We start from the raw sequence: 18,082 nt of genomic DNA, 5'->3' as shown, positions 1-18,082 counted from the left end.
TTCCCATTGTTGCATAATAAAAAAATGACATTTTATGCAAACCTTTTCTTGCATCAGTGAAAGACAAAAAATACCTTAAGTCACACATTTAGGCTGTTGCAGATAACAGGATAAAGCAATTAAGATAATGGTTAAAACTATGTTAACCCTTTTGTGTTGGCAGTCACCAGAGCTTGATGGCCAGGAATAGTTTTCTATTGACTTCCACAATTAAGGGTTAAAACAGCCACATATAAAGGAAGATATCTTTGTATGAATATTTATAATGAAATAAAGACTAAAGTTGTGGAACACAAAATTCTAAGATTACCTTATTCATGAGTAAAGGTAGACCTTAACACGCTAGCTCATGAATATGATTATGATACAGTAACTCCTCACTTAACGTTGTAGTTATGTTCCTGAAAAATGCAACTTTAAGTGAAATGATGCTAAGCGAATCCAATTTCCCCTTAAGAATGAATGTAAAGGGGGGAGGGGGCTTAGGTTCCAGGGAAATTTTTTTTTTGCCATACAGTACAGTACTATAGTTGGGAGGTGCCCCCGCCTTACCCCACACAGGCACAGCCCACTGGCACTGGAGACAATGCGGCAGGCAAGGAGGCTGAAGGTGCTGTAGGCTAGGAGAAGCACGTTGCGCAGCAGCAGCGGCAGCTTCCCCTACTCTGCAAGCACCAGGGGCGGGGGGCTCCACCCTCGGCCCGCCCACGCCACCCCTTTCCCCAAGCCCCCACCCTTCACCCGCCTCTTCTCCCCCCCCTTTACTCCGCATGCCGCGTCCTCGCTCCTCCCCCATCCCTCCTGCCCATGGCAATCAGCTGGCTTGCAGCATTCAGGAGGCAGGAGGGAGAGGGGAGGAGCGAGGACACAGCGCACAGGCTCCCCCTCCCTCCTCTGCCTCAACACCGCAAGCCAGCTGGTTGCTGCGGGCAGGAGGGAAGGGGGAGGAGCAAGGACTCGGCGCGCAGGCTTCCCCCTCTCTCCTGCCCACGGCAATCAGCTGGTTTGCGGCATTCGGAAGGCAGGGGCGGGAGGGGGAGCCTGCGTGCCAAGTCCTCGCTCCTGCCCCCTCCCTCCTGAATGCCGCAAGCCAGCTGATTGCCGTGGGCAGGAGGCGGCGGGGAGGCGTTGTGGGGAGGGGGCGTAGGGGAGCTGATAAGGGGGCTGCCAGCTGTGGACAAAGCAGGCAGCCAAACGACATTATAGCGAAGCATTGTACAACTTTAAATGGAGCATGTTCTGTAATTGAGCAGGGACGTAAGATCGAAACAACATTAAGCGAGAAGACGTTAAGTGGGGAGTTACTGTATATAACAGATTTTTTTTATTTTTATATAAAGTTGCTTTATGCTGTAACAACTGAAGCAGCTTTATGCTGGGATATTGGAACAAAAGAGAAGAGGATAGGATTCATCCAGTCAGTTCTAAAAACTAAGTAATGAATGGCCAACTGCCATTCCCCGCTCCTTTTAACCATCCCGGAACTGCTTGTGAAGACTGAACACACTGTACTCTTAGCTGAAGACTCTGTACTTCATAGCTACTAAGAAGGACAGGGGAGACTAAGGGGAAAATAATACAGTAGGTCTTATAAGTAAAATATTAGCTCTTGAATTCATTCACAAACTACATTTATTAGTGTTCAACTACTCTATTTGCCCACCAAGCCACTGATGCAGTGTTAGTGAACTGCAGTTAAAATCAGCGCAGACTCATTACTGCTGACGAAGCAATGAGATGCTAAATTTCCACACCACATGACTACTCATTTACCATTGAGGGGTCTGTGGGTGAAGAAAGCCCCTCATCAGCATCCTCCTTGATAACATCCTAACAACAACAAAATATTATTGTTTGGGTAAAATGATTAAGGGCTCAAAAATATGAAGTAAACAATGAATGGAAATGAGTCTAATAATAATAATACATTATTCAACAGAAACATTTGTTTTACTGAAGTGATTAAAAAAGATTTTAAAATATTTTAAAGCTATGCCCAAAGGCATCAATATTCTAGTATTAAAGTGATTGTCAAATGAGGCTTTTATTTTCTTAGGCTTCCTCAGTTCTAAATTCTCTTTTGAACACCAATCTCTTTCAGTAAAATATGAAAATCTTTAAAAAGGGATTTTATTTTTATTTCTATATGCACCTAGAAAAAAGCATAGAACTTATTTTTGCTTTTGAAATGTAAATGTAAGATATAAACCATATGTATTTTAACAGAAAACTACAACTGATGTATACTGAACATAAAATGTATTTTGTTTTAGTCTGAATTAAAACAATTTAAAATAAGCGGTCCTTTTAATTAATAATCATTTTATTTTGGCCTTTTGATATCCCACATTCTATGCAAAGCAATAGGATGCAACTATATTTTCTCCTAGTCTTTCGTTATATATTATACATATATATATTCTCTATATAAAAGTGTTTTACAATATTTTACAAAGTGAGATATAAATTTACGAGTACAGATGTTTGTGTCATACTACTAAGTCACATCATGTTATTTACGATAGTAGGAAATGGGTGTTTTCACTAAAAAGTCATCCTGCCAATCCCATGTGTCAGTAAAAACTATTCTAATCTTGGTTTTTGGATGTTAGAATTAATTTCCACTCTATATATGGTATTTACTAAAAGTAAAAACAAAATACATTTTACATTTCATGTTAGCAATACCTTAATTTCTTAAAACTATTTATAAAAATATAGTGTGTATTACTATATTGCAGTTAACAACCTTACTTCTGTATTACTCAGTATTCTTATTTTTTAGGTTAGTATTTTAATTGTCCTTCAAAATACTTACTAGGCCATTGTTCTGATCTCTGGACAAACCCGTTTTTAGTGATGGACGTGAGATGTGATGAGAACTGCCAGGGTAGTACCCTGGCATGTACATATATGGGGCAAAGAATGGCTATGGAAAGAAACATGTAACAAAAAAAACAAAAAAAAGGACAAAATTACACAAAATCAAAATGTAATAATAATCAAAAGAAAAGTTATTTCAACAAAATACAACTTCTGCTTAAGAATGCTACATTTAATAACGTTAGAAATTGCAAATACTAAAAGCTTTATTTATCTTTTACTTAATCAAAAGCTCTAGAGTTAGCTTTTCAAAGTTGCTCAGTATTGACCTCTCTGCACCCACTGACGCCAATAAGAGTTTTAGCATTGACTTCAAAGGGGAACAGCTGAAGGTGAATGCTGAACACTTTTGAAAGTCCCATCGCAATGTCTGGAGGGAAGGGGGCAGGAGGAGTGGACAGAGCAATAAAAAAAACGCTTCATCCTTCTATTAATTTGACCATCACAAAGCTCTTCAACTTACAATTACAGGGAACAAAAGTTCACTACAGTTTGCAAAACTTCGTAATATTCATCATACTTGGATATCTATAGAACTACATAGAAAATGGAGTGCATGGCACATAACCGTGGAAGTTTTGATTATAGGAGCTACCAGTTTTTTGAATTTGTTTTATTTTTAAAGTATTTTAATACAATCGTGTTCAATTTTTAGTTTAGATTTTTGCATTTTTACAGCACATTATGATGCTATAAAGCTACACGTATGCAAAATGTAAGTTCTTAATACAAAAATATTTTAAATCAATGTAAATTTTAATTAAATAAAACAATCAAAGTTTTTATTAAAATTATTGTTAAATGTTTCTTGCTTTGAAAAATATAAGGTGGAGAACAAATACTAATTGACTAATCACTCTTGTGGATCAGGCAAGTATCTCTCTCTCTCTTTTTTTTTTTTAAACAGATGGGATTTAAGGAGACAAATGTTAAGTAACTTGCAAAACATATAAAGCACGCCAGTGCCTGAGTCAGAATTAGAACTCAGGAGTTCCTGGCTCCCAGACCTGAGCTTAGTCTTCCAGATGACTGCCTCATACAATGGTAGCCAAAAGTAGATAAAGACCTCAAAATTACAAATACACCTCTACCCCAATATAACGCGACCCGATATAACACGAATTCAGATATAACGCGGTAAAGCAGTGCTCCGGGGGGGCAGGGCTGCGTAATCCGGCGGATCAAAGCAAGTTCGATATAATGCGGTTTCACTATAACGCAGTAAGATTTTTTGGCTCCCGAGGACAGCGTTATATTGGGGTAGAGGTGTACATTTCCCGTTTTAAAACAAAGTATTCAAAAACAGTTTCCCCTTTACTTACATACCATGACCAAATATAGGATTCTGTATTTGATCTGTGAATGTCAGAAATAATACCACCTACACCAGCACCCCAATTATGATTGTGTTATGCAAATACAGCAACTGTAGACGTGCAAAATATGGAATCCTGCAATTGATGATGCAGATAAGATAGGTAGAAACTGCTTTTCAAACATTGCAACGTATTTGTTTTGACCTGTATATACATTTGTAATTTTGAAGTTTACACATTTAATGTGTTGTCTGATCCCAATTTTTAATATTTTTATAAAAGTGCTGCAGTGTGCCTTTAAAATGATTTTTTCAGTACATTCCTTCTCAGTTTTCTTATAGAGCCATGCAATTTAAGACTGATGTGTTTAAATAAAATAAAAAGATCAAAAATAATCTACCTTTAGTTTCCAGGAACCAAGGCTCTTTTGAAACCATTCCATAATTTTTCAGAATACGTTTATACTTTGTACATATGCTCATTTTGAAAATTCCTATTTTATGTTATTAAGAGAGACAAGGTGGGTGAGGGAATATCTTTTTATTGGACCAACTTCTGTTGGCGAGAGAGACAAGCTCTTGAGCTAGGAGCTCTATGTGGCTCAAAAGCTTGTCTCTCTCCCTAACAGAAGTTGGTCCAATAAAAAGATATTCCCTCACCCACCTTGTCTCTCTAATATCTTGGGACCAACATGGCTACAGCTACACTGCATACATATTTTATATTTAGACATTTTAAAAAATAATTTACCATCTTATAGCTGTTCTCTGACAGTGCTGTAGAATCTATATAGATCCACGCTATTGGGCCTGTACTCCTGCTCATGACAAAGTTCTGAGTGTTCCATGGGACAAAATTCAAAGTACACTACACCACTTTATCACTAGGTGGCAGGCACTTATCTATTGCTGGCAACTGTTATGCCTCTGCGTTTTACACTTCAGTCTAATCACTAAGGATTTAAAAGGATCACAGACTAGAACTGGTTGAAACTCCAAATTTTCTATACCGTGGGAAATTCCAACATGTCAAAGGAATTATAGTTCAAATTCAAAAAAAGAAGTTTAGAAATTTCTCATGGGAAGGAAATTCTGGAATGTTCTCATTCTGGAAAAATCAAAACTGTTTTGGTTCAATTTTTCCTAAATGAAGTGGAGCAGCTGGTTGTCCTGACTCCCAAAGACTTCTCATGCCCCCCTGACTCTGAGAACAGCCCAGGGAGTCCCACTGGAGAGTCAGGGAAGTCCTCCACAACAGATCAGGGATCCCAGAAACCTTGAGAGTCCTGGCTCCGGTGGAGGCTCTCAGGCCTCCCAGAGCTGCCACAGTCCCTGCTGCGGAGCTAGAAGCCTAAGCCCTGAGAGCCTCTGCTAAAGTCATTGCACCCAACGTGCCTTCCAGGCTCCCAGCACAGCATCCGGGAACTCAACTCTACTCCTGCCCAGAGCCATAGACCCTGGAAGCCATGAGGTCCTTGCCCAGACAGTCTGCATGGTTGAGCTGCCCCCGAGCCATGGACTGTGGAAGTGTGGGCTCCCCAGCAGCCAACCAGGTTAACTGGCAGAAAACCAGGCACGTTACTGATGGAATCAGGCCTGCGGTTCTACAGAAGCTCATCAAAACCAAAATGCTGGAAAATTCCCCAAAACCTCTCCTAAGGACTAAGAAACTGGTGTGCTTTTATATGTTCCAAGGAAGCTGTAAATGAAGTGAAACAAAAACTAAAGAACTAAAGTCTAACTCCAATGTATTTCAGCTATCTAGCTGGGACAAACTATGACTCTGGGTAGTTTATGAAAAACTCAAATGACTCCACTGTCCTAGTGCCAAGGTGAACTGATCTTTGGACTCTCTCTCACGTTTACCAGCCAATGTGTGACAGTACCTATCATATACTGCTACAACCTTTAATTCTTTGGTATTGATGCTAGACAGAAGACAGCAATCCAAACTGAAAATGGTAGTTTCCTCTCACTGTGAGCTACTCTCTTTGACTTGAATATTTTGCAATATGCCTGAGGTCCAGAGAACAATAATCTTCCTGTTACAATTGTGGGAAATTGCTCCCAGAAACAACATTTTAATTTTTCCCGTTCTTAAAATGGTTTAAGACTAAGTATCAATCTAGGCCTTAAACCTCCTAACTATTACAGAATTATATCATAAAGTACCTTGAATAAAGTCTATTTACCATGTGTTACAGGTTCTATAGCAATCTATTCCTGGAAGAGAAGGAATTTTATTTCAGAGTTTCATATGTTACTTCTTGAATTATGTGAATTCTTGAATTTAAATGATTATTCCCTCTCAAAAAATCTTCTAGCCACTTCAAACTATGGGGAGAACTTGCTTGTGTGAGATGACGAATGATCATCTTAGGCAGAAGGGCCCTATTCCCCTCCCTTTATAGCAGGTCCTCTGAATCAAATAGCAGAGGCTGGTTCAATCACTATTTTTGATTCTTTTTGGTCTGCAACCTAGAAATTGGTCAAAAATTATTCCATGACCCACCATTTCCTATCCCCCTTTGGGGGATTTTACTGCTTGCAATTATGCTTTTTACTGCCTGGGAATAGCCTGGGCTCAGGTATTCCATGATTCCACAACTGTGGAATTAGCTCTCCATTGTAGACTCTCGCTCCACAGTCTCAGCTTTCATTTAAAAAAATAGGATGTTTCTAGCCCTTATGGTCGCAGGGATAACACTGAAAACATGAGATGACCATAAATATATACTGAGTGGAACCAGAGGAACTTTGGCTTCCCAAGTTTGCAGACAGCCTGTAAACCATACATCAGAGATGTGATGAGGATCTTCTCCCAACCTTCTCAATACAGGCCCAGTAGGCTGCATGATTCCACGGCCATGGAATTTTTCTTTCTGGCCCTGTAATTTGCCATCCTGCTGCAGCCTGAGTTCCAACATTATGTTTTCTGTTTTCTGACCTGCTGAGACCTGTCTAGAGGTACCTCTTGCTCTCCAGCTTTCCCTATAAGAGGGAGTTAATTGGATCACAGTGCATGCTCTGTGCACTGTTCAATGAAGATGAGCAGAGAACCAGACCTGGAGTCCAGCTTGTAGGTAGGGAACTGGGGGACTAGATGTGTACATTGGTAAGCTGCAAAGCCTGGAGCACAGCACAGCCCTAGTAAATGGCTTTCTACTACCTACCAGAGAGCTATTACCAGGGCAACCTCTCTGTGCTCTACTACTTAGCAAGACTTGCTGCACCTGGTCAGAGCACTCCCTCTCCTCTGGATTCAGCCATGCTGTCAGGTGTAGGCCTGCAAGTTTGAATGGAGGCACCTCCCTTGATCCTGCGAGATTAAGTCTGGTCTGAAAGGGAGAATCCACGGGGCTGTGACTGCTAGGTCTAGGAGCATGCCGAACCAATGCTGGTGAGGCCATGCTGGAGCGATCAGGAGCACCTTGTGAACCAGAGAGATTGCCGGAAAAGCATACAGCAGGCTGCCTGACCATGGATGGAGGAAGGCATTGATTACAGTGCCCCTATCCCAGCCGAGCAAAAGAGATGACACTTCTTGTTCTGTGCTGTGGTGAACAAATCCGCCTGGGGAGTCCCCACCTCTGGAAAATGGCACTGATTACCTCTGTGTGGAGAGACACTCGTGGTGAGAGAAGGACCTGCTGAGGCGATCTGCTAGCACGTTTCATTCCCCTGGAGGGTGCGTGGCATCTATGTGGATGGAATGCGTTACGCAGAAGTTCCATAGCCCAAGGGCTTCCTGACAGAGGATCTTGGAACGGGGCCTTCCTTGCTTATTGACATAGAACATTGCTGCTATATTTTCCGCCAACACTTGCACCGTCTTGCTCGCAAGCTGTGGGAAGAACACCTCGCTTGCCAAGAGCATTGCCCTGAGTTACTTCACATTTATGTGAAGGGGCAGCTCGTCTGCGGCTTTATGTAGCTATGCAGAAATCAGTATGTTCAACTTTACTTTCTGTTTCCATGTGCCTGTTTATTGTAGACTCATGAAAGGGACCTCCAAAGGTCATCTAGTCCAGCCCCTGCACTGAGGCAGGACCAAGTAAACCTAGAACATAATTTATCAGTGTTTGTCTAACCTGTTCTTAAAAATCTCCAGTGATCAGGAAGCTGACTACTGCTTGTTCTACACCAGGGATCGGCAACCTGAGAAGTGGTGTGCCAAGTCTTCAGTAATTTAAGGTTTCCCGTGCCGAAATAAATGTTACATTTACAGGGGCCCCCGACAGAACCCCAGACTGGCAGCAGGCTGAACGGGGCTGGCAGCAGGGACTCTGGCTGGCAGGGGCTGGCAGACAGAACCCCAGACCGGCAGTGGGCTGAGCGGCTCAGTGCGCTGCTGGCCTGGGGTTCTGTCTGCCAGCCCGGGGTTCTGTCTGCCGGCCCCTGCCAACCAGGGTCCCAGCCGCCGACCCCGCTCAGCCGCTGCCGGCCTGGGGTTCCATCCATCCAGGCCAGCAGCGGGATGAGCGGGGCCGGTGGCTGGGACCCCAGACCGGCAGCACAGGCGGCAGATGGAACCCCAGACCAGTAGCGATATGAGCTGCTCAGCCCGCTGCCGGTCTGGGATTCCGTCCACTGGCCCCGCTCAGCCCACTGCCCCCGCTCAGCCCCCTGCCGGCCCGGGGTTCCGTCTATTCAGGCCAGCAGTGGGCTGAGCGGGGCCGGGACCCCAGCTGGCAAGGGGCCAGAACCCTACACCGGCAGCTGGCTGAGCGGGGCCGGCGGATGGAACCCCAGACCAGCAGCGGGCTGAGTGGCTCAGCCAGCAGATGGTCTGGAGTTCCGGCCGCCAACTCCTGCCAGCCAGGGTCCTGGCCGTCAGCCCCACTCAGCCCGCTGCCAGCCTAGGATTCCGTTCACCCAGGCAGGCAGCGGGCTGAGCGGGGCCGCCTTTGGCACGCGTGCTGTAGGTTGCCGACCCCTGTTCTACACCTTCAGTGGACATGGAAACAATTGATCGCCATCCTCTTTATAACAGCACTTGTTATATTTGAAGACTGTTATCAAGTCCCCCCCCCCCACCGTCTTCTTTTCTGAAAACTAAACAAGCCCAGGTTTTTAACCTTTCCTCCTAGGTCAGGTTTCCTAAACCTTTTATCATTTTTGTTGCTCTCGTCTGGACTCTTTCCAATTTGGCCACATCTTTCTTAAAGAGTGGTATCCAGAACTGGACACAATACTTCAGCTTGGGCCTCGACAGTACATATGACACTCCTGTTAATACTCCCCAGAATATGTTGACTCATATTCAATTTGTGACCCTTTTAAGCAGAACTACTGCCTAGCCAGTTATTCCCCATTTTGTAGTTTTGCATTTGATTTTTTTCTTCCTATGTGAGAAGTAATTTGCATTTATCTCTATTGAATTTCATCTTCTGATTTCAGACCAATTTGAGACAGCACCTGAGTAAATTAACTGTATTAGTAATTGTGTATTGAAAAAAAAGCCAACCCTGACACACCCACCATTAAAAAATTCCTGCTGTTTCCCACTATTTAATAGTGTCTCAAACTAAAAGGACATTTTCCCTGAAGTTTTCCCTTTTGTTTCAATTTTCCATATGCTTTTCCATTAGATTGCAGTAGATGGGTGACCATCCCTGCAAGTTTTACCATTTTTTCCTGCAGTTTTCTCCTGTCCCTTTTTATTGGGTGGGTTTTTTTAGGTGGTGGGGGGGTTGTCTGTTTTCTTTTCCTTTAAGCATTTACAGGATTAGCTACGCAATATTATAAGATTAAATCATGCTAAGTGTGATTTAATAGTTAATTGGTTACTTACTCGATTATAGAATGGATGCTGAGGTCCTGTCATGCCACTGTAGTAGCTGCTATGAGGTTGTGGCGATACAACTCCACCATTGAAAGGCCCATTGAAGGAGGATGAAGAGCAGATTGATGAAGGCTGACTGAACACTGATGATGCTCTGGCTGGTGCCTCAGGTAAGGGCATTGTGGGATATGATAATCCTCCAATATTCATTTGATCTCTTGCAGCACGAACATCTGAAACATTAAATATGTATACGAGATGAGGAAAGGAGAGGGACTCAATGAAGTTCTTAGTTTTAAGTTCCTTTTATTATTTGTCAATTCACTGGAGTTAAGTATGAAAAATAAATAAATAAATAAATAAATAAAAAACGTGCACTTAGGGTAGTTCCAAAGGCTTTTGATTGCCATGTATGAGAAACCAGCTGAAGAAACGGGCAAGCCAATCAAGAAAACATCAGAATAACAAGATAATAAACAAATATTATCATGGTAATACCAGGATACAAAATATCTAGGAATGACAGAATAGGTCGTGCTGGTGGGGGAGTGGCATTATATGTGAAGCATAGAGTCAAATAGAGTAAAAATCTTAAAATGAATCAAACTGTACTATAGAATCTCTATGAAGATTCTTGAACAACAGAAGTATAGCAGTAGGAATATACTACCGACTACCTGACCAGGATGATGACTGTGACTGTGAAATGCTGAGAAATTAGAGAGGCTACAAAAACTGAAAACCCAATAACGGGGGATTTCAACCATCCCCATATTGACTGGGTATATATAACCTCAGGACAGGATGCAAAGATAAAATTTCTAGACATCATTAATGAATGCTCCTTGGAGCAGCTGGTCCTGGAATCCACAAGGGGAGGGAAAATTCCTAATTTAGTTGTAAATGATGCACAGGATCTGGTTCAAGACATGAATACAACTGAACCAGTGACAGCAACCATAGCATAATTAAACTTAACAACCTGGTTGGGGGGGGCGGGGGGGAATACCAAAAAATCCCAGCACAGTAGCATTTGACCTCAAAAAGGGGAACTACACTAAAATAAGAAGGCCAGTTAAGTGGAAATTATAAGGAGCTGCCAAAAGAGTGAAATGCCTACAAGCTGCATGGAAACTTTTAAAAAACACAATAGCGGCTCAAACTATATGTATACCCTAAATAAAAATAGCAAAAGAGCCAAACAATGCCACCCTGGCTAAACAGAGTAAAACGTGATTAGAGACAAAAAGATACCCTTTAAAAATTGGAAGTCAAATCCAAATGAGGAAAATAGAAAGGATCATAAACTCTGACAAGTCAAGTGTAAAAGCATAGTTAGGGAGGCCAAAAAAAAATCTGAAGAGCAACTAGCAAAACACACAAAAACAGCAATTTTTTTTTTAAAGGATATCAGAAGCAGGAAACCTGACAAACAATCATTGAGGCCACTGGATGATTGAGGTGCTAAAGGAGCACTCAGCTAAGAAAAGGACACTGCGGAGAAACTAAATGAGTTCTCTGCATCAGTCTTCACTGCAGAGGATGAGAGGGAGATTCCCACACCTGAGCCATTCTTTTTAAGTGACAAATCTGAGGAACTGTCCCATACTGAGGTGTTAATAGAGGTGGTTTTGGAACAAATTGATAAATTAAACAGTAATAAGTCACCAGTACCAAATGATATTCACTCAAGAGTTCTGAATTTCAGAACTACTAATTGTAGTTAAATAACCTATCACTTAAATCAGCCTCTGTATCAGATGATGGAGGGTAGCTAACACCTATTTTTAAAAAATGCTCCAGAGGCGATCCTGGTAATTACAGGCCAGTACTAACTTCAGTACCAGGCAAATTGGTTGAAACTATAGTAAAGAGCAGAATTATCACAGACTCATAGATGAACACAATATGTTGGGGAAGAATCAACATGACTTTTGTAAAGAGAAATCATGCCTCACTAATCTATTAGAATTCTTTGTGGGTGTCTACAATATGTGGGAAAGGGTGATCCAGTGGATATAGCATAACTGATTTTTCAGAAAGCCTTTCACAAGGTCCCTCACCAAAGACTCTTAAGCAAGCTAAGCAGTCATGGGATAAGAAGAAAGGTCCTCTCATGGATCAGTAATTGGTTAAAAGATAGGAAACAAAGGTAGGAATAGTCCGTTTTCACAGAGAGAGATAAATAGCAGAGTCATAAACTGATCTGGGAAAACAGGTAAACGCTGAGGGGGCAAAGTTTGCAGATGACACAAAATTAATCAAGATAGTTAAGTCCAAAGCTGACTGCAAAGAATTACAAAGGCATTTCACAAAACCAGAAGACTGGGCAACAAAATGGCAGGTGAAATTCAATGTTAATAAATGCAAAGTAATGAGCGTTGGAAAACATAATGCCAACTATCCACACAAAATGATGGGGTCTAAATTAGCTGTTACCACTCAAGAAAAAGATCTTGGAATCATAGTGAATAGTTCTCTGAAAACATCTACTCAATGTGCAGTGGCAGTCAAAAAAGCTATCAGAGTGTTAGGAACCATTAGGAAAGGGAGAGTTGCGCAATGTCAGCCTCACTCTCTCTTCCCAGTTCCTATCTGTATCCAGTGGCAGGAAAGGGATAGATAATAAGACAAAGAATATCATAATGCCATTATATAAAGGCATGGTACGCCCACACATTGAATACTGTTTGCAATTTTGCTTGCCCCATCTCAAAAAAGATATTAGAATTGGAAAAAGTACAGAAAAGAGCAACAAAATTATTAGAGGTATGGAACAGTTTCCATACAAGGAAAGATTAAAAAGACTGGGACTGTTCAATTTAGAAAAGAGACAACTGGGGGGGAGGGGGGAGATGACAGAAGTCCATAAAATCACAAATGGTGTGAAGAAAGTGAATAAGGAAGTCTTATTTACCCCTTCACAAAACACAGTAACCAGGGTGATCCAATGAAATTAATAGGCAACAGGTTTAAAACAAACAAAAGGAAGTACTTCTTCATACAATGCACAGTCACACTGTGGAACTCGTTGCTAGGGAATGCTGTAAAGGCCAAAAGTGTAACTGTGTTCCAAAAGAATTAGATACACTTATGGTGGATAGGTGCATCAATGGATATTAGACAAGATGCTCATGGATACTACCCCGTGCTCTGGGTGTCCCTAAACTTCCGAATGCCAGAAAATGGTACTGGAGTATAAGGAATGGATCACTTGATAAATTGCCATGTTCCATCCAGTCCCTCTGAAGCATCTGGAACCAGCCACTGTTGGAAGACAGGATACTGGGCTAGATGGACCATTGATCTGACCCAGTATGTTTCAGAACTTATCAGGTAGGAGCCCTGCCTAATCTTCTATCCCCAATATATTTTGAATACTCAGATACATCATTTGTTTTGCTCTCTGAGAAGGAAAGGAAGAGGTCTACCTATTTCCTGAAAAAACACTGTATTCTACATTCAAAGGCAATAAAGCCCAATACTCCTGATAATCAAATGCTAGAAAAAGTGGATTACGCTGCTCTACAGCCAAAATGCTTCTGAAATAAATGTAGTCAAACTTTACTAATTCTGGGTCACTGAGAACGAAAATGATGCTTAAAATTGTTGATTGGCTCTAGTTTTCAAGATATGCTATTGGGTCAGTATATACGACCCTTGACTTGGGAATGGCGGAGGATAAGTGAGTTATAAAGGGAAGGGATCTCAATTTAAACCAGAAATGACTAAAATACATCTTTGACTGGATCTATGAATAAATCTATGACTGGGTTTGGACAGTACTTGCTTTTTAGGCAAAACAATGAATGATGCAATCTGAAGCTGGTATTGCATCATACATGATATGAAATGCATCATGTTATTCCTACAAGTCATGGATGATGCAATCATAACGAAGCTTACATCACTCTGCTGAACAAATTGCCCTATATCAGCTCTAGAAATCATACAGTGTCGTGCTCTCTTATTTGTCAGTGTTTGATTTTGCAAAGGGACACATTTCTGTTTAGCCAAAGTGAGCAGAGATGCCTCGTACTTGTGTGAACAGTGCAGATAACTTCTGCTATGTTTGTGGTGAAGTGACTTTTGCATCACAAAAGCGCAGTATAACCACTATGGTTAAGAAAGCCTATCACCTTTATTTTGGCTGCAAAATTGGAGATCAGGACAAGAGGTGGGCCCCACACATATGCTGCAACACTTGTGCAACAAATCTTCGCCAGTGGTTGAACAGGAAAAGGAAATATATGCCTTTTGCAGTGCCAATGATTTGGAGAGAGCCAACAGATCATACCAGCAATTGTTACTTCTGCATGGTGCCTCCAGTTGGGAAAGGTGTGTCAAAGAAGAAAAAGTGGACTGTGCATTATCCAAACATTCCATCAGCTATACGCCCAGTACCCCACGGAGAAGGACTGCCGGTTCCTGATGCACCAGAATCATTCTCACTTGAGTCAGACGAGGAAGAGGATGAAACTTCTGGTCCTGAACCATCAATGTCACAGGACCCACATTTTCTCCCATCCTCCTCCTCTGAACCACACCTCATAACACAAGGTGAACTGAATGACCTTGTCAGGGACTTGGAACTACCCAAGAGTAAGGCAGAGCTGTTGGGCTCCAGACTACAGCAGTGGAATCTCCTGGCAGGTGATGTTAGGGTTTCCATGTTCCGTGACCGTCAAAAGGATCTTGTCCCATTCTTCTTCATGGAAGGTGATCTTGTAGCCTGCAACAACATCGATGGTGTGATGGCAGCCCTCAACATCGTTCACGATCCAGATGAGTGGAGACTGTTCATTGATTCATCGAAGACGAGTCTTAAAGCTGTTTTACTGCATAATGACAATGTTTTGCCATCAATTCCAGTTGGTCATGCAGTCCATATGAAGGAAACCTATGACAACATGAAACAACTTTTGAGGTGCATAAACTATGACCAACACCAGTGGTAGCTCTGTGGCGATTTGAAGGTTGTTGCTCTCTTGCTTGGTCTGCAGACTGGATACACAAAGTACTGCTGTTTTCTCTGCGAATGGGATAGTCGTGCAAGAGATTCCCACTACATCAAGAAAGATTGGCCACTCCGACAGTCATTGGAGCCTGGGAGGAAAAGTGTTCAGCATCCATCATTTGTTGAATCAAGGAAGATTTTGTTACCACCCTTACACATCAAGCTGGGTCTGATGAAGAACTTTGTCAAGGCCACTGACAAAACACAAGCAGCTTTCAAGTACCTCCGTGGAAAATTTCCAAGGTTAAGTGAAGCTAAGATAAAGGAAGGTGTCTTTGTTGGTCCTCGGATTCGTGAACTTCTTCGAGATGATGCATTTGACCATGCACTGCGTGGCAAGGAAAAGACGGCATGGAAAGCCTTCCAGTTAGTGGCAATAAATTTTCTCGGAAACAACAAGGCAGACAACTACAGGTTGTTGGTGGAAAACCTCAAGGCATACAAAAGCCTTGGTTGCAACATGTCACTAAAGATACATTTTTTGCACTCTCATCTAGATTTTTTTCCACCGAACTGCAGAGCAGTGAGCGACGAGCACGGCGAGCGATTTCACCAGGACATTGCTGTGACGGGTTGGATCACAGAAACCCCCTTGGGAGCTGCCACCTGATGTACCAAGACTACCCCTGCTTCTGTTTTCCCTGCCAGCTCAGGACTCTAGCACCCTGTCTTGCTGAGCCAGACACTCCCGTCTGCTCCAACACAGACCCAGGGTCTGAATCACTTGTCTCAAAGCTGCAAGTTTACCTGAAAACAGCTCCCAGAAGTGTGCTTGTCTTTAGCACTCAGATGCCCAACTCCCAATGGGGTCTAAACCCAAATAAATCCGTTTTACCCTGCATAAAGCTTATGCAGGGCAAACTCATAAATTGTTCGCCCTCTATAACACTGATAGAGAGATATGCACAGTTGTTTACTCCCCCAGGTATTAATACATACTCTGAGTAAATTACTAAATAAAAAGTGATTTTATTAAATACAGAAAATAGGATTTAAGTGGTTCCAAGTAGTAACAGACAGAACAAAGTAAGTCACCATGCAAAATAAAATAAAATGCGCAAATCTATGTCTAATCAAGCTAAATACAGATAATCTCACCCTCAGAGATGCTTCAGTAAGTTTTTCTCAGACTGGACACCTTCCAGGCCTGGGCACAATTCTTTCCCCTGGTACAGCTCTTGTTCCAGCTCAGGTGATAGCTAGGGAATTCTTCATGATGGCTCCTCTCTCCCTTTGTTCTCTTCCACCCCTTTATATATCTTTTGCATAAGGCGGGAACCCTTGGTCCCTCTGGGTTTCCACCCCCCCTCACTGGAAAAGCACCAGGTTAAAGATGGATTCCAGTTCAGGTGACATGATCACATGTCACTGCAAGACTTCACTGCCCACTTGCCAGCACACACATATACAGGAAGACTAACAGGTAAACACAGCCATCTGCAGACAATGGTCCTGGTTAATGGGAGTCATCAAGATTCCAAACCATCATTAATGGCCCACACTTTACATAATTACAATAGGCCCTCAGAGTTATGTTTTATATTTCTAGTTTTAGATACAAGAGTGGTACATTTCTACAAACAGGATGATCACACTCAGTACATTGTGAGCTTTGTAATGATACCTTACAAGAGACCTTTTGCATGAAGCATATCCCAGTTGCATTATATTCACTTATTATCAAATCTTTATAAAACTATCCCAGTTACATTATATTCACTTATCATGTTTTTATAAAACCATATAGACTGCATAACGTCACAAACATGTCACTAAAGATACATTTTTTGCACTCTTATCTAGATTTTTTTCCACCGAACTGCGGAGCAGTGAGCGACGAGCACGGTGAGCGATTTCACCAGGACATTGCAACAATGGAGAAACGCTATCAGGGCAAATGGAGCCCATCAATGCTTGCAGACTATTGCTGGACAGTGACAAGAGATGCTCCATTTAATGAATACAAGAGACAAGCCAAGAAGCGCCGAGTAGACACTGAATAGGACTAAACTATGTACAGAATAGTTTTTTGCCTTTTGTTTCATAATAAACTTTATTTATATAACCCTTTTGCTGATTTTTAAAGTGTTACATAAACAGGACAGGTGAAATATTATCATGTAAAGCAACCATAAACACATGAAAAGACCTAGGTTTACAATTTATGATTAAAACTCTACTATCTACACAATATACATAGACATAAAATGTAAAAACTTAAATATCTTAGAAACAGTAGCCAATCAGTTGTTTTAATTGTCATATTTGAATCCAGCACATCAAAATACATAATAAATAGCACATTTTATCTCTGAAGCAGACGACTTCTCAAAAATTGTAGACCAGTGTTATTAATTTCTATTGTTTTTCTCATCAGAAATGACAATGAAAAACCACAAAGGATTTCACTACCATTTTTGTAGGATTCCGAACAAGGGAAGGTTGCTGCCCCACTGCCATGGGGTAGGAAGCCTACTCTCCTGCCCACAGCCCTACATTCTTCTTAACCAGTGTCCTGGCATGGATTCTTTATGTCAGCTATAACAGTCCAGGATAACTTAATACCAAAGCTCACCAGTACATTTTCCTTCAGACATATTAACAGTATCTACCGGTACATTTTAAAAACATGACTTTCCACCTTCTTCAGTCACAAGCAAAATGTGGCAATTATATGCTGTTGATCAGTGAACATATTCTTTTTCTGAGTAAATGAAGCTTAGTAGACTTTGGAAAAGGAGTAGAGCAGTGTTCCCCATCACCCCCCCTTACCCCTGTCTGCCCCCCCCCTCGCCATGGCTGGGAGTGGGGCCACGGCTCAGGATGGGGGGCAGGGGGAGATGCACAGCTTGGGGTAAGGGGGCCAAGGCTGGGGGTGGGTCTGGGTCCAAGAACAGAGCCAAGGCCAGGGGCTGAAGATGGAGCCGGAAGCGGCGACGGGACTGGGGCTAGGGTCTGGAGCCGAGGCTGGGGGTGGAAGCTGCGGTCGGGGGCCAAGGTTGGGGCTGTGAGTGGAGCCAGAGCCGGGAGCCAGAGCCGTGGCAGAGCTGGAAGCGGAGCGGGGGTGGGTGGCACTCCTTCC

General features: G+C 42.2%; 1 protein-coding gene across 9 annotated transcripts in view; it reads right to left on the bottom strand.

Moving 5' to 3' along the window:
* KIDINS220 (kinase D interacting substrate 220) overlaps positions 1-18,082 on the bottom strand; it is a 151,760-nt gene that overhangs the window by 27,836 nt on the left and 105,842 nt on the right. For 4 of the 9 annotated variants that reach the window (XM_065400824.1, XM_065400821.1, XM_065400822.1 and 1 more), the window contains exons 23-25: positions 9,993-10,216; positions 2,819-2,929; positions 1,774-1,830 (exon numbers count right to left, since the gene is read on the bottom strand). In XM_065400824.1, the coding sequence (XP_065256896.1) occupies positions 1,774-1,830; positions 2,819-2,929; positions 9,993-10,216 (392 nt within the window). Of the gene's footprint in view, positions 1-1,773; positions 1,831-2,814; positions 2,930-9,992; positions 10,217-18,082 lie in introns of all 9 variants that reach the window. The other 5 variants (XM_065400828.1, XM_065400825.1, XM_065400830.1 and 2 more) reach the window with 3 other exon arrangements.

The sequence above is a fragment of the Emys orbicularis genome, chromosome 3 (assembly GCF_028017835.1).
Source record: "Emys orbicularis isolate rEmyOrb1 chromosome 3, rEmyOrb1.hap1, whole genome shotgun sequence".
NCBI lineage: Eukaryota > Metazoa > Chordata > Testudines > Emydidae > Emys > Emys orbicularis.
The sequence above is the reverse complement of the archived record's forward strand: the minus strand, read 5'-3'. Positions and strand labels throughout refer to the sequence as shown.